Genomic DNA, 23,040 nt, shown 5'->3' on the forward strand with positions numbered 1-23,040 from the left:
GTCAGCATATTGCCCCCAACAACAATCCGGGTCCTCATTTTACCCACCTCGGAAGGATGGAAGGCTGAGTCAACCCTGAGCCGGTGAGATTTGAACAGCCGAACTGCAGAACTGCAGTCAGCTGAAGTAGCCTGCAGTGCTGCACTTTAACCACTGCGCCACCTCGGCTCGACAGAATAACTCCTAACAATACTCCTCCAGTACATTATGATTCCCCACCCAAATGCCATGCCCCCCCACCCCTCCCCGTTTCAATGGCAGCCGAAAAGCGGTAGCGAAGCAGAGGCTGACACTTAGTTTCCGATCGCGTTTGCTCTCTTGTTCCCTCCAGCTAACTTATAGTTTTGCAACCCTTTGGTCTTCCGCAGGTACTACTACCCGAATGTCCGCGATCAGGTGGTTGCCAGGGCGAGCTTGCCCCTCTCCCGCCTTTGTGCCATGGTCACCATGCAGCATCGTCAGGAAGTGGGCATCCAGACTTTCCAGCTGCCTCTCACGCCAAGAATCGGCGAGCTCCACCCTCGGTCCTCAGGTAGGACTGGGCAGAACTCACGGAGCAAATGTCTCACTTGACATTACATGTCGCCTTTTTCAGAGTATAAGACGCACCCTTTTCCTTCAAGAAAAGAGGGTGAAAATCTGGGTGCGTCTTATACACTGAATATAGCATTTTTGGGCTCCCGAAACCACACCCACTTTGCAAAAGTAGCCGTGCACAGCCTTTAGGAGGCTTCTGGAGTGCTCCTGGGGGGCTGTTGAGGGCACAAGTGAACGAAAAACGGGCCATTTTTTGCTCATTTTTTGGGAGCGGGGAGCCCCCAGGAGCACTTGAGAGACCGCCTGCTGCCAATTACCTCCAATAGACCGATCAGATCCCACAGATTAGGCCTCCTCCGAATTCCATCCGCCGGCCAATGTCGACTGGCGACTACCCGGAGGAGAGCCTTCTCTGTGGCTGCTCCGACCCTCTGGAACGAACTCCCCGTGGGGATTCGAACCCTCACCACCCTCCAGGCCTTCCGCAAAGCCCTTAAAACCTGGCTGTTCCGACAGGCCTGGGGCTAAAGAGTTTTTGCCCCCCTTCTCGAATGGTATGGTTGTTGTATGTTTTTAAATTTTGTATTGTTATGTCTCGTCTTTTTATTCCCCTGTCTGTACCCCCTTCCCTGATTGAATTGTGAGCCGCCCTGAGTCCCCTTCGGGGAAAAGGGCGGCATATAAATGTAATAAATCCAATCCAATCCACTCTGGAAGCCTCCCAAAGGTTATGCATGTCCTTTTTTTGACAAAAAATGGGCCCATTTTCACAAAAAAAAAAAAAAATGGGTATTTTTGGGAGGTCTGCAGAGTGCAAAAACTTTTTTTAAAAATTTGCCTCTTCAAAATCTTGGTGCGTCTTATACTCTGAAAAATACGGTAATTTTGGGGTGGTTGTAAGCTGAGGACCAGCTGCATTTAGCAACTGAAAGCTGAACCCGCCTTTTCTCTCCCTCCTCTTTTCCCAGGTTTGTTCCAAGTGAGCGTAAAGTACCGACGCAGCTTGAAAATAGCGGAAAATGGGCTAGCGGCTCAGGCCGTTCCCATCTCCGTCCAAATCCACGCAGCGGCTGGCTTGCAAGCAGCGGCCAGGTAAGAAGGAAGCCAAAGCTCCATACGGGTGGTCCTTGACTTACGGCAGTTCATTGAGTGATGGTTCAAAGTTACAACGGCGCTGAAAAAAAGTGACAGGACCGTTTTTCACACTTACGACCCTTACATCAGAGAGAGAGACAGAGAGAGAGAGAGAGACAGAGAGAGAGAGAGAGAGAGACAGAAAGACAGAAAGACAGCACAGCAATTTAGGGCTAGAAGGCTACTCAGAAGTCATCTAATCCAACCCCCTGCTGCAGCAGGAAACCTTACATTGTCTGGATTATTTTGGTGCCTCTAAACTGAGAGGAAAATTGCCAGAAAGGAGAAGGAGTTTACTAGGACAAGGCTGCCGTGCAGAGGAAGACAGAGATAGCCCTTGACTTATGACTACAATTGACCCCAAAATTTTGGTTGCTAAGCAAGAGCGTTGCTAAGTGAACTTCGCCACATTTTACAAGTTTCCCACGCCCGCCAGGCCACATGACCGCCAGGCCACGCCCACAAAATAGGTAGTAAAAAAATCTTGAAACCCACCCCTGGTCTGAATGCTGTGACAGTCGTAGGTGCGAACATTTTTGTGACTTTGAAGGGACTCTGGAGATGCTGCAATGTCATAAGTCTGAAAAACATTTGTCAGTCACCTTTTTCACGACCATTGTCACTGCGAACGGTCACTAACCGAGGAATCGTAAGTCGAGGACAACCTGTGTAAATAAATGGCATAAAAATAAATATTTTTTTCTCGTCGCTTAGGGCGCTGGCCGAAAAGCACCCTCCGTTCTGCTACAGTGCGGAAATTGGCCTCAACACCTACGTCTCGATCCACCTCCCCTTCCTTCCTGGGGCCGAGCCACGCAGGACACGGACCGTGGCTCGCTCGTTCTGCCCCGCCTTTGACCATCACGTGGAACTGCCCTGCCGCCTCGTGGTCCAGAGGAGCAGCGGAGAAGCCTGTTGCCTCGGGGAGCTCCTGCAGCGATCGGAGGTGGTTTTCCACCTCTATCACCAGCCCCTCAACTCAGGTGCGAGAAAAGGATGGGGCCCGGCAGTCGGACTCCACAGCTAGCCCAAAGGCTGGGGGGGGGGGGGGGCACGGCTTCCTCCAGACCTCTTCAGTTGTGAATGTTGTGGTGCTTTTGTGCAACAAACTTCCCTTCATCTGATCGAGATAGTCTGTTCTGTTCCATTCTACTCTTCATTATTCTATTCTATTTCTTCTGTATTTCAATTCTACTCTGTATTCCTATTCTTTTCTTTTGTATTCTATATTCCTATTCTGTATTCCTTTCTATTCTATTCTATTCTATTCTATTCTATTCTGTATTTCTAGTCTATTCTACTCTACTTACATTTCTCTACTCTATTCTATTAAACTCTATTCTGTATTCCTTTTCTATTCTTTTGTATTCTATATTCCTATTCTGTATTCCTTTCTATTCCTTTCTATTCAATTCTACTCTATTCTGTATTTCTAGTCTATTCTACTCTACTTACTTTTCTCTACTCTATTCTATTAAACTCTATTCTGTATTCCTTTTCTATTCTTTTGTATTCTATATGCCTATTCTGTATTCCTTTCTATTCTTTTCTATTCCTTTCTATTCCTTTTCTATTCTTTTGTATTCTATATTCCTATTCTGTATTCCTTTCTATTCCTTTCTATTCTATTCTACTCTATTCTGTATTTCTATTCTATTCTACTCTACTTACTTTATTCTATTAAACTCTATTCTGTATTCCTTTTCTATTCTTTTGTATTCTATATGCCTATTCTGTATTCCTTTCTATTCCTTTTCTATTCTTTTGTATTCTATATTCCTATTCTGTATTCCTTTCTATTCCTTTCTATTCCTTTCTATTCCTTTCTATTCAATTCTACTCTATTCTGTATTTCTAGTCTAGTCTATTCTACTCTACTTACTTTTCTCTACTCTATTCTATTAAACTCTATTCTGTATTCCTTTTCTATTCTCTATTCATATTCATATTATCTTCTATATTCATATTCTATTCCATTCTATTCTATTCTATTCTATTCTTCCATTCCAATATCTATTCTATTCTATTCTACTCTATTTGATTCCATTCTATTCCATTCCATTCTATTTTATTCTATTTTACTATGCTATTCTGTTCTGTTCTCTATTCTATGCTACCTATAGTAAAATATGCTATGCTATACTAATACTAATACTATACTATACAAATGATTGTAAGTCAAGGACTCCTTGTAGTTGAACAGCTGAACTGTATGCTTACTAGTACAGATAGTCCTCAGGTTACAACCATAACGGACCCTGACAATTACGGCCCAAAATTGTGACAGTCGTAAAACGAACCCTCATGTGACCAAGTCGGTTTGGCGACCTTCTTTTGCAGCCGTCGTTAAGCAAACAGCGCGGTCGTTAAAGCGAGCTCATGGTTTGCTATGGCGGCATTTTTGCCCAAAGAACCAGAAATAAATGCCAGGTTTTCGGTGAAGCCGTCATAAATCATGATCACGTGACTGCGAGAGATAATAAATTCACACCGGTGGCCGAGCACCCGAAATGCAGTCATGAGCCTGTGGGAATTCTGGGAGTTGAAGTCCCCAAGTCTTTGTTCCCTGCTCTAATATCGATGCTTTCCAGGGGGATGAATTCTCACGATGATGATGATGGAAAGTTTACATCATACCCGTTATTTACCCTTGCAGCTCCAAGGGAAGCTCCAAAAGATTGCCTGCTGGGAACGGTGAGGGTCCCTACCAGAGACCTGCTGATTCGGAGATCAGGTAAAGGCACCTGGTTACACACCATGACCTCTACACTTACCACAAGCCGGGTGCACAACTTGGAGCAGATGGCCGGGAGCAGAGGAGGCATTCAGCCGGTTTGGACCGGTTCAGACAAAGCGATTGCAAAACTTTTGAGTAGTTCAGAGAACCGGCAAATACCACCTCCGGTTGGCCCGGCCCTCCCGCCCCCATCGTTCCCTGTCCTAGATTCCCCCTGTTTTTTAGCTCAGCTGATTCGCGCGGAAGAGTGGATTGCCGCCCCCTCAGCTGAGCTAAAAAACGGCTCAGCTCACCAGCTCTGAGACCGAGGGCGGCCTTTGAGAGCTGTGATGAGCCGAGGTGGCGCAGTGGTTAGAGTGCAGTACTGCAGGCCACTTCAGCTGACTGCTAAGCTGCAGTTCGGTGGTTCTAATCTCACCGGCTCAAGGTTGACTCAGCCTTCCATCCTTCCGAGGTGGGTAAAATGAGGACCCGGATTGTTGTTGGGGGCGATATGCTGACTCTGTAAACCGCTTAGAGAGGGCGGAAAGCCCTATGAAGCGGTATATAAGTCTAACTGCTATTGCTCTTGCTGTGTGCGCAAAGCGCTCTCCCTCTATTATTTTTAGAAATATCCTGGGGCAGTGAACTTACCAAATACTCCTTCTTCCTCCTGTTTTCCCCCACAACAACAACCCTGTGAGGTGGGTTGGGTGAGAGGGAGGGACTGGCCCAAAGACACCCAGCCAGCTTTCATGCCTAAGGCGGGACTAGAACTCACCGTCTCCCTGTGATTGGCCCAAAGTCACCCAACCGGCTTCCATGCCTAAGGCGGGACTAGAACTCGCCATCTCCCTGTGATTGGCCCAAAGTCACCCAGCCAGCTTCCATGCCTAAGGCGGGACTAGAACTCACCGTCTCTTACTCTCTAGCCTGGTACTCAATCACTAGACCAAATTGGCTCCTCTTCCTGAATTGGGAAGCCGTTTGAACACTGACTCCCCTCATGACTGGAGTACTGCAATATACATTTCATGGGGCTACCCTTGAAGACTGCCCAGAAGCCTACCCTTGCAATCAAAAGCCAGCGGTGCCAGCCATAACGGGTAGATGCCACCACTGCTGCTTGAGCTGGCAGGAATGCCAGCCGGCTTCCGAGTGCAATTCAGGGTGCCCAGTTATTTGCCTCTTAAAATCCGTGCCCGGATATCCGAGAGACGGTTAGGAAATTGGAAGGAGGGGATCAAACATGGTCCTTTGCAAAAGGGGCGACGGGATTTTATTTTTATCTTCTTTACGAAAGCTCCTCTCGTTGCGTTTCCCCCGCAGGCCTTAGAGGTTGGTATCCCGTCATTCTCCCGGAGGACCTCTTGGCATCGCAGCGTGCCGACGTCACGCAGAGCATCGTGGGAGGTTTGGAGATTTCGGTCGCCTTTGTTCTCCCCGCGGACCGGGAGCGTGTTCTGGAGACAGCCAACCGTGTAGGGTGGGACTGGAAGGACACCTACTCCGAGGATCCGTGGGAGGATAGTGAGAGTGAAGAGCGGACCCCTTCGGCACCGCTCCGTGTGACTGTTTCCACCCCTCGGCTGTGGCTACCGCTACAGAGCATGCTACTCGCAGGAGAAGCGCACGTAAACAAAAGCGTCTACTTCTATCTCCGCTACAAGCTCTACGACCAGGAAGCCACTTGGTCTTCCCTTCGGAGGCCAAAGTTGACAGAAGGCGACACACGCGGGACGGTGATCTTTAAGAAACCCAACCGGACGGATCTCCAGTGGAGTCCGACCTTGCTCTGGTACTTCAGGGAAGAGAAACTGGAACTCCAGGTGTGGCGCGCGTACGGCAAAGATGGCGATGCAGAAAGACCGCTGGATACCGACCGCTTGATCGGATCCGCCTACGTGGACCTGGCACCGCTGGCGGAGGGCTCATGGAAGAAGAAAACGGTCAGCGGTAGGTTTATAACGGCTTTTATCAATAGCCCTTAGACTTATATACTGCTTTATAGTGCTTTCCAGCCATCTCTGAGGGTTTTGCAGAGTCAGCCTCTTGCCCCCAACGATCTGGGTCCTCATTTGACCCACCTGGGAAGGACGGAAGGCTGAGTCAACCTGGAGCCTGGTGAGATTTGAATTGCCAAATTGCAGGCAGCCGGCAGTCAGCAGAAGTAGCCTGCAGTACTGCACTCTGACCACTGTGCCATCACAGCTGCTCCTTTTCTTCTTTCCTCCCTGCCTCCTTCCCTCCTTCCTTCCTTCCCAATAGCACTTATATACTGCTTTCCAGTGCTTTCCAGCCCCCTCTGAGGGGTTTACAGAGCCAGCCTCTTGCCCCCAACAATCTGGGTCCTCATTTGACCCACTTGGGGGGGGGGGGGAGGAAGGAAGGAAGGAAGGAAGGAAAAAAGGAAAGGAGTGGGAGAGGACAATAGCAATAGCACTTAGACTTATATACCGCTTTCCAGTGCTTTCCAGCCCTCTCTGAGCAGTTTACAGAGCCAGCCTCTTGCCCCCAACAGTCTGGGTCCTCATTTGACCCACCTGGGGAGGGAGGGAGGGAGGGAGGAAGGAAGGAAGGAAGGAAGGAAGGAAGGAAGGAAGGAAGGAAGGAAGGAAGGAAAAAAGGAAAGGAATGGGAGAGGACAATAGCAATAGCACTTAGACTTATATACCGCTTTGCAGTGCTTTCCAGCACTCTCTAAACTGTTTACAGAGCCAGCCTTTTGCCCCCAACGATCTGGGTCCTCATTTGACCCACCTCGGAACAACAGAAGGCTGAGTCAACCTGGAGCCTGGTGAGATCCGAACTGTCAAATTGGAGGCAGCTGGCAGTCAGCAGAAGTAGCCTGCAGTACTGCACTCTAACCACTGCGCCACCAAGGCTTTAGAGACAGTCACTAGCCTGGTTCTCAGAAATACAGGTAATCTTCTACTTAAGGCCACAACCTGAGCCGAACATTGAGTTTTGTCCCGTTTTACGACCTTTCTTGGCACAGCGGTTCAGTGAATCCTGGCAGTTGCTAAGTTAGTCCCAGAGTGGATAGGTGCCTTCACCGTTGATTTTGCTTGTGAGAAGGCTATCGGTAGAGATTCTCTAAGTTGGTAAGGTAGAGCGACGCCCACTTCACAACTTCCTTTCTCAGCAATGGACAGTTTGGGCTCAACTGTGGTCATAAATCGAGGACTAACAGCAAAGCCAACCTGCGGTCCCCCCCCTTAGAAAGCCTAGCAGCTTTTTCTCAGAGGGGCGAGATGTGCATTTCAAGCGAGCCTCCTTTCCTCTCCTCGTCGCAGGTGTCTTTCCCTTGTTCCGACGCAACGCGGCCAACCTGGGGGGAGCCGCCCTGCGCATTCACATTGCGGTGACTCCTGCTGGTCCACGTGGAGGGCCTGGGAATGCTGAAGACGACAGGGACAGCAGCAGCAGTGTTGAAGAAGAGACAAAGGCAGCAGAGAAGGAATTGGGAGCCCGCTCGGAAGCAAATCCTCCCGTCGACGAAGCCCCCCAGGAGAAACCTGATGCCCATGGCCTGGAGAACACGTTCGCTGTGAGCGTTCTCGTGGAAAGAGCCATGCACCTAAGCTTAAAAGGTAAGCCGGTGTCAGTCCTGCCTCATCTTGAACCTGTGAGCGAGAAAGACCCTTGACTCCCTTCGGTGTCATTTACTAGGTAAAAGTATCGTTCGCTAAAGGCCAAGTGGATTACAGTAAAGCAAAGCCAGAACTGAGGGTCGCATGCCAAATCCCGTAGGTATACTGTAGTTTTCGGAGTATAAGACTCACCTTTTTCCTCCCCCTAAAAGAACGTGGAAATGTTGGTGCGTCTTATACACAGAATGCAGCCATTTTTGGCCAGTATTTCTGTGATGTTCCCATGGTTCGTCCATGAGGCCAATGTGGAGAAAAGACACGGACACGATCTTTCTCGGGATGGAGCGACCCAGATTGGGGGTCTGAGAGCCCCTTTTATTGAGATAGGACAAAGGCAGGAGGAGCAATCAGCATGTGGTTAAAAACAGCCTGTAAAAGTACAATTTCTAATCTACTGCTCAGGGAAGTTCTGTCTATATATGGTCAAATCCTGGGCGTCATTGGTAGGGCACATCTCAGGATGTTATGTTATGAACTATCAGGATGTTATGGGGTTTTAGGAGTTTGTTTTCTCCTGTGTGGTTCAGCGTGGCTCTGCATGCCCCGTTATCCAGGGAAAGGCTGATGACTTCAGATATGGGAGACATGGAAAAAATAACAGCGAGAGGAGACAAGACCTTGTAAAGTGAGAAACAGAGACAAAAGTTGTGAATCAATAGAAGGAGAGAGATAAGACTCATACAAAGAGGTTCTCAGGATGTTATGTTATGAACTATCAGGATGTTATGGGGTTTTAGGAGTTTGTTTTCTCCTGTGTGGTTCAGTGTGGCTCTGCATGCCCCGTTATGAACTGGGCCATGGCTGACTGCTACGCCTACACAAGGAACTATATTACAACATATTTCCTTGTGAATGGGGCATGTCCACCACATATGATGGAATGTTCCCGACCTGTTGCTACATCTCCAACATTTGGGGGATAGATTCGGATACGTTTTGGCCAATCTCGCTGGGGGCACATGCCATCTATAAAACATTTTACAGAGGTTTTCTTTGTAGGCTCCTGCCGTGGCAGATTTATAATTTCTTTCCCGGAGTTTGACCCATTAGTGTGAAAAATGGTCCTAAGTCATATTTTTGTGAAGTGAAGTGTTGTAAACCAAGGATTACCTGTACAATAAAATGCAAGTGTTTGCAATTCAGCCAAACTGGAAGGAGGAGGGGGCAGCCACCCAATAACCATTTGTTATTGCAAAAAAAAGGGCATGCATAACCTTTGTGCTCTTGGGGGTTGCCCCCCCCAAATGAGCAAAAAATGGCCCGTTTTTCATTCATTTGTGCCCTCCCCAGCCCCCGGGAGCGCTCCAGAAGCCTCCTAAAGGCTGTGCACGGCTACTTTTGCAAAGCGGGTGTGGTTTCGGGAGCCCCAAAATGCTATATTCAGTGTATAAGACGCACCCAGATTTTCACCCTCTTTTCTTTAGGAAAAAGGTGCGTCTTATACTCTGAAAAAGGCGACATGTTGTTAAGTGAGACATTTGCTCGGTGAGTTCTGCCCAGTCCTACCTGAGGACCGAGGGTGGAGCTCGCCGATTCTTGGCATGAGAGGCAGCTGGAAAGTCTGGATGCCCACTTCCTGACGATTACCTGTACAATAAAATGCAAGCGTTTGCAATTCAGCCAACCTGGAAGGAGGAGGGGGCAGCCACCCAATAACCATTTGTTCTGCTTTTGATTCTGGTGACCTTATTCCTAGAATTTCCTCCCACAACTGGGGTGTTGTCTTTACATTACTTTACTTTAGATTACTTTACTTTACGTTTACTTTACTTTACGTTTACTTTACGTTTACTTTTACTTTACTTTATTTTACTGTCATTGCACATGGTACAACAAAATTAAAGAGAAGAGCCGAGGTGGCGCAGTGGTTAGAGTGCAGCACTGCAGGCCACTTCAGCTGACTGCAGTTCTGCAGTTCGGCTGTTCAAATCTCACCGGCTCAGGGTTGACTCAGCCTTCCATCCTTCCGAAGTGATTTGATTTGATTTGATTATATTTATATGCCGCTCTTTTCCCCCGAAGGGGACTCAGGGCGGCTCACAATTCAAATCAGGGAAGGGGGGTACAGACAAAAAATAAAAGACGAAACATAACAATACATAATTTAAAAACACACAACAGTCATACCATTCGAGACGAGGGCAACAGCTCTTTAGCCCCAGGCCTGTCGGAACAGCCAGGTTTTAATGGCTTTGCGGAAGGCCTGGAGGGTGGTGAGGGTTCGAATCTCCACGGGGAGTTCGTTCCAGAGGGTCGGAGCAGCCACAGAGAAGGCCCTCCTCCGGGTAGTCGCCAGTCGGCACTGGCCGGCGGATGGAATTCGGAGGAGGCCTAATCTGTGGGATCTAATCGGTCTAGTGGAGGTGATTGGCAGCAGGCGGTCTCTCAAGTACCCAAGTGGGTAAAATGAGGACCCGGATTGTTGTTGGGGGCGATATGCCGACTCTTTAAACCGCTTAGAGAGGGCTGAAAGCCCTAGGAAGCGGTATATAAGTCTAAGTCGAACTGCTAAATGCCGTCTTCATTGTACATTACAATTTTACATTCTATATAATTGAAATTGAAAACCTGATGTTGCACTATATAGTAGAATTCAGTATGGTTACTGCCCTGGGATAGAAGCTGTTTTGCAACATATTTGTCCTTGTTTTTTATTGTCCTGTACCGTCTGCCAGATGGTAATAGTTCAAAAAAAAAGGGGGGGTGTCCAGGTTGAGATGGATCTTTAAGGATGTTTTCAACTTTCCTAAAGCAGCGGGAGCTATAAAACTCTTCCAAAGAGGCGAGAGAGTAACCAGTGATCCTCTGGGCAATGACGTTGACCCTCGGAGCGCTGTCTTATCTGCCAACGGGCAATTGGCCCTTGCGCCGCGCACCACCAAGGACATCGAGGCCGTTTCTCAAAAACACCTCCCGATTGTTCCATCCTGATGCGCTCCAGTGATCTGTGCCTCATGCCAGCACAACTAGATTAAACTGGATTGATCAGAGAAGCACCTTCCCATATTTCTCCCAAGGAAGCCTTTTGGATCCAAAGCAGTGTGGCTTGGCAGCGGGTTAAAGAACAGTCGGGCAATTATTCTCAGCGTTTCCTCCCCTGGCTCAAAGTTCCCGTGCCCGCCCTCATCCTTGCACTGCTAACACATTCCTCCTTTTTTTTTTTTTCCTGCTTTCAGGAAGAAACACTAACTCATTGTTTCTCAACCTTGGCAACTTGAAGATGTCCGGACTTCAACTCCCAGAATTCCCCAGCCAGCATTCGCTTCAAGTTGCCAAGGTTGAGAAAAAACTGCACTAACTTCTTTAGCAAATTCTGTTTTTCAGTTCTTCTTCTTCTCCAAAATGTGAAACAAGGCCAAAATTTGTCGACTTGCAGCTCAGCTGGGTTTAGAACTCTTGCGAAACTGACCGGTTGTTATTCAGGGGCATCTCTGTGGGAAGGAGAGATTGATCAGAGCAGAAAGGATTTATTATAAAGGGGGTTTTCTTACTTACGACCATCCGTTTAGTGACCGTTTGAAGTTACAGAGGCACTGGGGGGAAAAGTGACTTACGACCGTTTCCCACACTTAACAGCCGTTGCATCATCCCTGTGGTCACGTCATCAAAATTTGGATGCGTGGCGATTGGTTCGTACTTACGACGGTCACAGTGTCCCGGGGTCATGCGATCCCCTTTTGCGACCTTCTGACATGCAAAGTCAATGGGGAAGCCAGGTTCACTTAATGACCGTCTCACTAACTTAACGTTTGCAGTGGTTCATTTAACCACTGCGGCAAGAAAGGTTGTAAAACAGGGCAAATCGCTTAACAACCATGTTACCCACTTAAGGACTGCAGTGATTCACTTGACTCTGTTCTATTCTTTTCTCTTTTCTTCTAATTCTATTCTATTTCTATTCTTATTCTATTCTATTCTATTTCTATTCTTATTCTTATTCTATTCTATTCTAATTTCTTATTCTATTCTATTCTATATTCTCTTCCCTTCCCCTCCCTATTCCCCTATTCTATTCTGGAACACTGGGGAACTACCAGAGGACTGGAAAAGAGCTGATGTGGTTCCCATCTTCAAAAAAGGGGAAAAAAACAGATCCAGGATCTGGATCAGCCTGACCTCAATACCAGGAAAGATTCTGGAAAAGATAATCAAGCAACGAATTAACGAACACCTAGAAGCAAACAAAGTAATAGCCAAAAGCCAACATGGGTTTGTCAAAAACAGATCATGCCAGACTAATCTTATTGCATTCTTTGACAAAGTGACAAAATTAGTGGACCAGAGGAATGCCATCAATATGATTTACTTGGACTTCAGTAAGGCATTTGATAAGGTAGATCATGACCTACTACTAGATAAAGTAGAAGAATGTGGGTTGGACAGCATCACCACCAGATGGATTCATAACTGGCTGACCAACCGCACTCAACGTGTAGTCCTCAATGGAACTGCATCTACATGGAGGGAAGTATGCAGTGGGGGACCCCAAGGCTCTGTTTTGGGCCCAGGACTCTTCAACATCTTCATCAATGATTTGGATGAGGGAATAAATGGGGAACTCATCAAATTTGCAGATGACACCAAGCTGGCAGGAATAGCCAACACTCCAGAAGACTTAAGGCTCAAGATACAGAAGGATCTTGACAAACTTGAACATTGGGCACTATCTAATACAATGAAATTCAATGGTGAAAAGAGTAAGGTTTTACATTTAGGCAACAAAAACGAAATGCACAGGTACAGTATAGGTGGTATCTTGCTCAACAGTAGTAACTGTGAGAAGGGATCTTGGAGTCCTAGTGGGCAACCATTGAAATAGGAGCCAGCCGTGGGCAGCAGCTGCCAAAAAAGCCAACACAGTTCTAGGCTGCATCACCAGAGGGATAGAATCAAGATCGGGTGAAGGGTTGATACCACTTTATAAGGCCTTGGTGAGGCCACACTTGGAATACGGCATCCAGTTTTGGTCGCCACGATGTAGAAAAGATGTGGAGACTCAAGAAAGAGTGCAGAGAAGAGCAACAAAGAGGATTAAGGGACTGGAGGCTCAAACATAGTGTGTCTAGTTTAATACAAAGAAGAACTAGGGGAGACATGATAGCAGTCTTCCAATATCTCAGGGGTTGCCCCAAAGAAGAGGGAGTCAAGCTATTCTCCAAGGCACCAGAGGGCAGAACAAGAAACAATGGGTGGAAATTAATCAAGGAGAGAAGCAACTTAGAACGGAGGAGGAATTTCCTGACAGTTAGAACAATTAATCAGTGGAACAGAAGTTGCCTCCAGAAGTTGTGAATACTCCAACACTGGAAGTCTTTAAGAAGATGCTGGATGGCCATCTGTCTGAAGTGGTGTAGGGTTTCCTGCCTAGGCAGTGGGATGGACTAGAATACCTCCAAGGTCCCTTCCAACTCTGCTATTGTATTGTATTGTATTGTATTATTCCATTCCATTCTATTCCTTCTACTATTCTATTCCATTCCATTTTCTATTCTATTTTCCATTCCATTCCATATTTGACAAGGCCATAGCTGTAGAGTTTTATGCAGAGTCCAAGATTTTGCAGTGCAAACCAGACGTGGGTAGATGTGCTCATTTTTATACAATACCTTTCTTTGGGCAAGGATGAGAACATGCCTTAGTTGAAAGTACAGTGGGCAGGTGCTGGAGAAGGCCAGCCATTGGTGCAAGAGAAATAGGAGACAAAAGGCCATCCGGGGCAGAAAAACAGAATTAGCGTCTCTTCCTAGGACTTTAATACTATTATCTGGTTTTTTTTTTTACTCCTCTCTAACACCCTGGTTACTAGAGGAGAATCTGCAGTGATGTGCGACTATAGAAAGCTAAGAGGTAGTAAATCCTTGACGTACGACCACAACCGACCCCCAAATTTCCATTGCTAAGCAAGATAGTCGTTAAGTGAGTTTTGCTCCATTTTACGTCTTTTTCTTGCCAGGTTTGTTAAGTGAATCACTGCAACCAGTACCACGGTTGTTGAGTGAATCTGGCCTCCCCCATTGACGTTGCTTGTCAGGCGTTCTCGAAAGGGGATCACAATGACCCCCCTGGGGCACTGCAACCGTCATAAGTACAAGTCAGTTGCCAACCGTCCGAATTTTGATCACATGACCTGGGAGTCAGGGTTTCCAAATAGCATCCAAAATTAAACCAGAGTCCGAGGCAAAGGATTGCTCAAAGTTCCTATTGATGAAGAGAGCCATGTTGGCACATCTGGGGAAACCCGAATCTGAAAGCTTCCCGGTTTTCCCCACCCCCAGTTGAAAGTTCAAGATCTTCCCACCACACCCACCAGTCCATCCCATGGTCCAATCTCCCACTGCCACGCTGGCAGCTTCCACCCATCCAGTTCCGGTCAGGTGTAGGAAGTGCAAAGACAAAGGATGACCTTGGTTTTCTAGAAAGAATGTTGTTATGGCTCCATATCATCTAACTCCATACAATCTCTCCTCCCATTTTCCCGCCATAGAAAAGGCATAGTAGAAAAATAGAAAGTGTGGGAGGCCAAAGACCCAAAAGGAAAGATGGCTGCAGGAGAGACACTAGGGATACCCCAATAGCAGTTAGACTTATATACCGCTTCATAGGGCTTTCAGCCCTCTCTAAGCGGTTTACAGAGTCAGCATATTGCCCCCAACAACAATCCGGGTCCTCATTTTACCCACCTCGGGAGGATGGAAGGCTGAGTCAACCCTGAGCCAGTGAGATTTGAACAGCCGAACTGCAGAACTGCAGTCAGCTGAAGTAGCCTGCAGTGCTGCATTTAACCACTGTGCCACCTCGGCTAAGTGAGAAAAACAGTCATTGTTCCCTTTTTTCCACCACCGTTGTTACTTCGGTCACTAAACAAATGGTTGTAAGTCGAGAACCACATTTACAGAGAGTCCTCAACTTTGTACACATATGTACACATTGTACACATATGTACAGAGTCCTCAGCGTTCATTTCGGGACCGTTCGGAGTCACAGCGGCACTGAAAAAAGTGACTTACGACCAATTTTCACAGCTACGACCGTTGCAGCGTCCCCTTGGCCAGGAGATCAAAATTCAAAATCTTGGTGACTGGTTCATTGTTATGACGGTTTCAGTCCTGGGGGGGGGGGGTGTCAGGTGATCCCCTTTCACATCCTTCTGGCAAGCAAAGTCGACGGGGAAGCGAGATTCACTTAACGACCGTGTGACTAACAATGGCGGGGATTCGCTTAACAACTGCGGCAGGAAAGGTGGTGAAATGGGGCGAAACTCAGTTAACCAATGTCTCGCTCAGCAACGTTAACGTTGGGCGCAGTTGTGGTTTGTAAGCTGAAGACTGTCTAGTTGGGTTTTTCCCCCAAAAAAACAAACACGGGTAGAAGGGGGAGAGGCAGAACCTAGTAAGTGCAGAATAAATTGGCTTTCTACATCTTCTAAGGATGAAATCATTTTTAGGGTTCAAAAGTTTTATTTCTTTTAAAACAAGCATTTCATCATTCCTCAATCAGTAAGACATCGGAGTACAATTTTGTGTGTGTCAAAATAGTTCTAGTTTACCACCAAATTCTTGTCTAGCCTAATTTATACCCCTCCCTATGGATTTTTAACAAACACAGTCTAAAATCTATTGAGAAAAAAGAAATAAAGAAATGAATGACATCTCTACATTGATCTTAGCTTCTTCTTGCTGAGCTAACTTTAAATAATTTAAATCATTCCTGATCTTAAGCATAGGCTAACTGGAATTTCTTGGTCCCGTATTTATCTTGTATATAGTCAATCCATTTTTTCCAGTCTCGTTTGTATCTCTCATTTGAGTGATCTTTAAGATATGCCGATATTTTAGCCATCTCGGCTAAGTTTGTGACTTTCAATGTCCATTCTTGGATTGTAGGCAAGTCTTCCTTCTTCCAGTATTGCGCCACCAACAGTCTTGCTGCCGTTATTAGGTGCAGAATCAAGTTAGTCTCTACCACTGTAAAGTCAGTACTTGTACCTAGTAAGAATAACTGAGGAGTAAACTTTATCCTTCTTTTAAAGATATTTTGCATAATCCACCATATTTTTATCCAGAATGCCTTAACCTTTTGGCAGGTCATTTTTAGAGGCAGAACTTAACTTCTTTTTTTTTGCAATCTGTTTTTTTTTTAAACATAAAAATAAATAAAAAACAATATTTAAAAAGTGATCTCATCCATTACATACAGCATGTCGTTTGGTTACAAGTGTTTTTGCATCCCTATTCTCAATTACATTTACAATCACAGATTTTTCATCTAATATAACTAAATACCTCACTTTCATTGTACAACGTATATTCAATTACGATTAATATTTTTTTCTCAAACCTGATTCCCTTTCATTCTTGATTGTCTGTTTAATAACAACACACCTTTATATAATCACAGATCCCGATATGAAAGAGATTTACCAACCATTTATATTTGTATATCCCTGTTTTCAATTATGTATAATCCCCACCAATCAAGTATCGAGCATGCTTGTGTTCATTATTGTCCTTGTACATCGTACATTCAAACAAAGATGTTATTCCTTCATTTTTCAACCAGGTATTCTAAATAGTCACTTCACATGTATACCCATTTTTAATTACTTCCTTATTAAAACTAAACCTCTAAGAATGCCAACTTTCATTTCTCCAAAGAAACGTAAACTCCGAATGTGGCTAGCAAGTCCAGATTTTTCGCTATAAATCCTTTGTAGGAAACCAGAATCATAAAATGGGTTCCATCCTAGGCCTCTTTCACCTTAGGTCTCCTGCCTTGAGCAGGGGTGTTGGACTAGAAGACCTCTAAGGTCCCTTCCAGCTCTAGGATTCCATGTTCTATTCAAGCAATTTTTCAGTTTTCCTGATCGGGAAACCATTCAGCTTAAAAGTTAAAACAAAATGATCGAAACTAATCAAGGAATATAAGCAACCTGGAATTAAGGAGAAACTTCCTAAGAGTGAGGACAATTAACCAGTGGAACAGCTTGCCACCAGAAGCGGTGGGTGCTTCATCACTGGAGGCTTTTAAGAAGAGACTGGACAGCCATCTGCCTTTAATGACGTAAGGTCTCCTGCTTAAGCCGGGGGGTTGGGCTAGAAGACCTCCAAGGGTCCCTTCCAGCTCTATTCTGATTTGACTCCTGTTTCTCTGTCGTGAAATTGTCGTAGAACACAAACTGACCACTTGCTCGGTTTCAGGGAGTCCTCTCGCAGAGCGGGGAGCAACGTCGCCCTGTAGCTACGTGACTTTCGTGGCCACTGATGCGGATCATCCTATCACCACCGCAACAGTAGAAAACACAGATTCCCCTGTTTGGGATTTTCAGCAGCAGACGAGGTAACTAAGACGTCAGAAATATCGCCAGAAATATCCCTTTTTGGGAGGCAACTGGACTTCCTTGTTTTTTTCTTTCGAAGACGTTTCTCTTCCTATCCAAGAAGCTTCTTCAGCTCTGACTGGAGGGTGGGGAAAGGAAGGGATGATACTCCGTGCGGACAGCTTGGTCCTTTCCATTAGAACTAAACACAGTTTTGTCCTTCCCCCAACCTGGGCTCTTCAGATAGGATAGACTGCCCTGGTGCCTGGAGGATTGTTAAAAGTCGCCCTTCAGTGTCATTGGAGAGAACCAGATTGACTCAACCTTTTATACGAGTTATCTTCGACTTACAACCATTCATTCAGTGACCGTTCAAAGTTACAACAAAGAGCCGAGGTGGCGCAGTGGTTAAATGCAGCACTGCAGGCTACTTCAGCTGACTGCAATTCTGCAGTTCAGCGGTTCTAATCTCACCGGCTCAGGGTTGACTCAGCCTTCCATCCTTCCGAGGTGGGTAAAATGAGGACCCAGATTGTTGTTGGGGGCAATATGCTGACTCTGTAAACCGCTTAGAGAGGGCTGAAAGCCCTATGGAGCGGTATATAAGTCTAATTGCTATTGCTATTGCTATTACAACAGCACTGAAAAACGAACGTTTTTCACACTTAACAACCATTACCATCAAAATTCAGGCACTTGGCATCCGCTTCATATTTACAACAGTTGGAGCGTCCCTTTTGCGACCTTCCGACAAGCCAAGTCAAGGGGGAAGCCAGATTCCCTTAACAACCCTGTGACTCACTTAACAACTGCCGTGATTCACTTAAGAAATATGGCCGGAAAAGTCATAAAATGGAGCACACTCACTTAAAAATTCCCCACTTAACAACATAAATTTTGGTATCAATTGTGGTCGTAAGTTGAGGACTACCTCTATTTACAATGGTTGCAGTATCCCGGGGTCAGCTGATCCAATTTTGCGACCTTCTGACAAGCAAAGTCAATGGGGAAACCCCATTCCCTTAACATGGGACTAACTTAACACAGTGATTCACTTAACAACGGCAGTAAACTGGGGCAGAACTCACTTAACACCTGCCTTCTGTTGCTTAGCAACATAAACTTTTGGCCTCAACTGTGGTCATATATCGAGGACGACCCACATAGCAAAAACGTTCCCGACAACACGCCGGGAAGTGATATTTCCTCTCGCTGTCGTTTAAATATATTTCTGATTTCTTTTTTTTTTATTATTCCTTGCAGACTCTCCAAGGAACTCCTGCTGGATTCCCAGAAAACTCTGGTCTTCAAAATATGGCATAAAGCAGGTACCCCGGTCACTAATTGGGACTCTTTCGCCACAAGCAACTTCTTCTAACTGTAGCGTAGCAATCTTCCTTAAAAATTGATGGATCGCGAACTGTCTGCCTTCCTCCCACCCTGTGTTTGTGGTTGGCATTTATTGTTGCTCGTGTGTCACTATAAATGGGGGACGGGTAATTCTCGGCTTACTACTAATTTCGGGTTTACCTTGACTTTGTCAGAAGATTCCTAAGAAGCTGGGCGGGGCCAGCCGCGATTTCCACTACTGGTTTGGGCAAACCGGTCCGAACCAGCCGGTTCAGACCGGTTTGCCCGAACCAGTAGTGGAAATCGCGGCTGGCCCCACCCACCCACCCTGGCTCTATGCCATCCCATTTAGGCACTTTTTTTAGCCAAAGTGCATGTGCGGATGCATGCATGCTCAAACAACAGTCCTGGGACCTTGGGACGCTGCACAAACCAACATAAATACATGTCAGTTGCTAAACACTCAAAGGGTTTGTTCACGTGACTCCTCTGTTGATGCCGCAACAATCATAATAAGGGTGAAAATCTGGTCCTGAGTGACTTTTTTCCCCCGTGCTGTCGTAACTATGAATCATTAAATGAAGGGCCATAAGTCTCGGGCTGCCTGTACTGTTAACTGGCCAAGTATCTCGGCAGCCCATGTGTATTTAATTTGGATGCTTTTATTGTTTTCAAAACGCTTTTAAATCCTTTTCATTGTTTTTATACTTGTGGAATTGTAAGCCACCCAGAGTTATTGATCGAGATGGGTGGCTATAGGGAGGGAAGGAAGGAAGAAAGGAAAAAGAAAGAATGTGAGGGAGGGGGAAGAAAGAGTGGGAGGAAGGGAGGTGAAAGAGAAGGAAGGAAGGAAGAATGTGAGAGAAGGAGAAGAAAGAATGGGAGGAAGGGAGGTGAAAAAGAGAAAGGAGGAAAGAAGGGAAGGGACAAAGAGCAAGGGAGGGAGGAAAGGAAGGGACGTAGAAGAAAGTGGGAGGAAGGGAGGTGGAAGAGAAGGAAGGAAGGAAGAATGTGAGGGAGGGAGAAGAAAGAATGTGAGGGAGGTGAAAAAGAGAAAGGAGGAAAGAAGGGAAGGGATGAAGAGCGAGGGAGGGAGGTAGAAGAAAGAGTGGGAGGAAGTAAGTGAAAGAGAAGGGAGGAAGGAAGAATGTGAGGGAGGGAGAAGAAAGAATGGAAGGGAGGTGAAAAAGAGAAAGGAGGAAAGAAGGGAAGGGATGAAGAGCGAGGGAGGGAGGTAGAAGAAAGAGTGGGAGGAAGGGAGGTGAAAGAGAATGAAGGAAGGAAGAATGTGAGGGAGGGAGAAGAAAGAATGGGAGGAAGGGAGGTGAAAAAGAGAAAGGAAAGAAGGGAAGGGACGAAGAGCGAGGGAGGGAGGAAAGGAAGGGACGTAGAAGAAAGAGTGGGAGGAAGTGAGTGAAAGAAAAGGAAGGAAGAATGTGAGAGAGGGAGAAGAAAGAATGGGAGGAAGGGAGGTGGAAAAGAGAAAGGAAAGTAGGGAAGGGATGAAGAGCGAGGGAGGGAGGAAAAGGAAGGGAGGTAGAAGAAAGAGTGGGAGGAAGTGAGTGAAAGAGAAGGAAAGAAGAATGTGAGAGAGGGAGAAGAAAGAATGGGAAGAAGGGAGGTGAAAAAGAGAAAGGAAAGTAGGGAAGGGATGAAGAGCGAGGGAGGGAGGAAAGGAAGGGAGGTACAAGAAAGAGTGGGAGGAAGGGGGGTGAAAGAGAAGGAAGGAAGAATGTGAGGGAGGGAGAAGAAAGAATGGGAGGAAGGGAGAAGAAAGTTGGAGGAAGGTGAAAGAGAAAGGAGGAAAGAAAGGAAGGAAGGAAGGGAAAAAAACTAAACAAATGAATAAATAGCTCGTTTGAAAACGAAGTCTTCCCTTTTACAAAGTAGGGGAAGGATATTTTAAAAATTCCCAATTACTTGCAGCTAACGATGTTTGGGGGTGTTTTTATTGCTACTCGAAAGGTGCATTTAACCGATAAGGGGAGTTGTAGTATGGGCCCTTTGGAAGAAGAAGGCAGATTAAACTAGAGCTTTCAAAGTTAACATCTGATCATTTTTTACTCAGTCGATTGCCTTTTCCCTCAGTGCCCTCGTCCACGTGGCTCTCTCAGAGGCCAACATTTGGAATAGGGAGCACAAACCAAGATTTCTCATGCCGAGGGGCACATTTTAATTGCTGAGACGTCTCACACGCTTTTTACATGCCGTTTTCCCTGCAGACGTCGAACGAGTGATAGGATTTGCCTCCGTGGACCTCTCCCCACTGCTCTCCGGCTTCCAGTACGTCTGCGGCTGGTACGACATCACCGACCTGAGCGGTCAGTGCCGAGGGCAGGTCAAAGTCGCCATCTCCCCGCTCGAAAACATCACTCACCTGAAAGAAGAAAGGAAGGCGAGGAACTGCCAGGTAAAGGCATCCCCTCTACATAACCATTCCCCGTTTCCCTTTGGCGAGTCTGCTTGGCTGCGAAAGTTTTTTTTTAGCTTCTGCCAAGCTCCTAATAAACTGGGCCGTGGTGGCTCAGTGGCTAAGACGCTGAGCTTGTCGATCAGAAAGGTCGGTGCTTCGGCGGTTCGAATCCCTAGCGCCGTGTAATGGAGTGAGCTCCCGTGACTTGTCCCAGCTTCTGCCAACCTAGCAGTTCGAAAGCACGTAAAAATGCAAGTAGAAAAATAGGAGCCACCTTTGGTGGGAAGGGAACAGCGTTCCGTGCGCCTTCGGCGTTGAGTCATGCCGGCCACATGACCACGGAGACGTCTTCGGACAGCGCTGGCTCTTCGCCTTTGAAACAGAGAGGAGCACTGCCCCCTAGAGTCGGGAATGACTAGCATGCATGTGCGAGGGGAACCTTTACCTTTACTTTGATAAATTGATTGCCCGATTGTGGATTGTTGAGGTACCCACCTGTTCTGACCCCCCTCGTCCCACACCAACACACTCCAAGCCAAAGATACTTTACTGAATTTATTCACAGACAGACAGGTCCTTGGCAGCAATCCAGCACAGATAAACCTCGGCAATAATCCAGCCTGCCAAGCTCACAATAATGTTCTCCAACATTAGTTCCTGCGTTGACTTCTGCAAGAGGGGCGGGTGCACAAGCAGTCCTTTTATAGTCTGGAGAGGAGCCTAATGACCATCAGCTGAGTGCAATTACCTCCTGTAACTGCGCAACTGTCCCTGACGCCTATTAGCTCTTCGATGCCGGGCATCCAGGAACAACTCACTGCTGGCGTCCGGATCACTCTCCCTTGTCTCCTCCCCACTGATCCAAGGCTCAGGCACCTCCTGGTGGCCAACCAGCCTCTCTGTGCCCTGCTCGGAGTCGGAACCCTGTCCAGTGTCCTCCAGAGCCGACTCATAGGGCCCCTCGCTGTCGGAGTCTGGTGGCAGCTCCAACGGCTCCTGCTGGGCCACAACACCCACCCTAAGTCCTTTTGTTTTGCAGGCAAGGGACACAAATCCTTCCTTCGTATCCTTCTGTACCAGAGTCACCCCCAGATTTTCAGGTTCTCCGTGGAAGAGCCCGGAAGCTTCCAGCTATGCGAGGTAAGACAAAGCCAGAGGTGGATGTTTCCAGGGCTGCAAAATTACCGCATAGTGTTGCCCTTATTTCATCCCAGGCCTTTCTTGGCAGGGATATTCCGTTCATTGTGGCTCTGATGCATTTCCCCAAATTTCAACACACTAAAATGTCAAATTCTGCCTCCTCTCCTGTGTGACACGTGATATCACTGCTTTCTCGCAGACATTTCATGAACCAACTAGGTAACTTCATCAGTGCTGGAAGGGAGCAGGGTTTGTGGAGAGGGGGAAGAGGAGGAGGACCGTGGGGTTCTTGGTGCCCTCTGAAGTTTAGGGGTTTTCTTGCAGACATTCCACGACTCAACTAGGGAACATCACCAGTATTATAGCACTAATGTTTCTTTACTTCTAGCACTGATGATGTTCCCTAGTTGGGTCACGAAACGTCAGCAACAAAAGAACCCAACTCAGAGAGCACTAAGGACTCCAGAATTCTCCTCCTCCTCCTCCTCTAGCTCTGATGAGGTTACCTAGTTGGGTCATGAAACGTTTGCAAGAAAATCACCAAGCTCACAGAGCACCTGGGACCCCATAATTCTCCTCCTCCTCCTCCACCTTCTCTTCACAACCCCCTCGTCCCTTCTAGCTCTGATGAGGTTACCTAGTTGGGTCATGAAACATCTGCAAGAAAGTCACCAAGCTCACAGAGCACCAAGGACCTCACATTTCTTTACTGATGTTTTTAATGGTACACAAGGGCACATATTTTGGAACTGCCACACCTCGTCTCTAGGATTTCTACATA

At 46.7% G+C, this 23,040-nt stretch overlaps 1 protein-coding gene across 1 annotated transcript in view; it reads left to right on the forward strand.

Annotated features, from left to right (window-relative positions):
• C2CD3 (C2 domain containing 3 centriole elongation regulator) overlaps positions 1–23,040 on the forward strand; it is an 84,561-nt gene that overhangs the window by 40,172 nt on the left and 21,349 nt on the right. Inside the window, exons 19-28 of the mRNA XM_087720954.1 lie at positions 369–532; positions 1,506–1,629; positions 2,386–2,654; positions 4,328–4,405; positions 5,717–6,343; positions 7,684–7,980; positions 17,238–17,376; positions 18,620–18,684; positions 20,929–21,116; positions 22,159–22,259. Of these exons, the coding sequence (XP_087577080.1) occupies positions 369–532; positions 1,506–1,629; positions 2,386–2,654; positions 4,328–4,405; positions 5,717–6,343; positions 7,684–7,980; positions 17,238–17,376; positions 18,620–18,684; positions 20,929–21,116; positions 22,159–22,259 (2,052 nt within the window). The remainder of the gene's footprint in view (positions 1–368; positions 533–1,505; positions 1,630–2,385; positions 2,655–4,327; positions 4,406–5,716; positions 6,344–7,683; positions 7,981–17,237; positions 17,377–18,619; positions 18,685–20,928; positions 21,117–22,158; positions 22,260–23,040) is intronic.

The sequence above is a fragment of the Thamnophis sirtalis genome, unplaced genomic scaffold (assembly GCF_051295495.1).
Source record: "Thamnophis sirtalis isolate CommonGarterSnake01/CBP01778 unplaced genomic scaffold, rThaSir2_p1.2 scaffold_8, whole genome shotgun sequence".
Classification (NCBI taxonomy): Eukaryota; Metazoa; Chordata; class Lepidosauria; order Squamata; family Natricidae; genus Thamnophis; species Thamnophis sirtalis.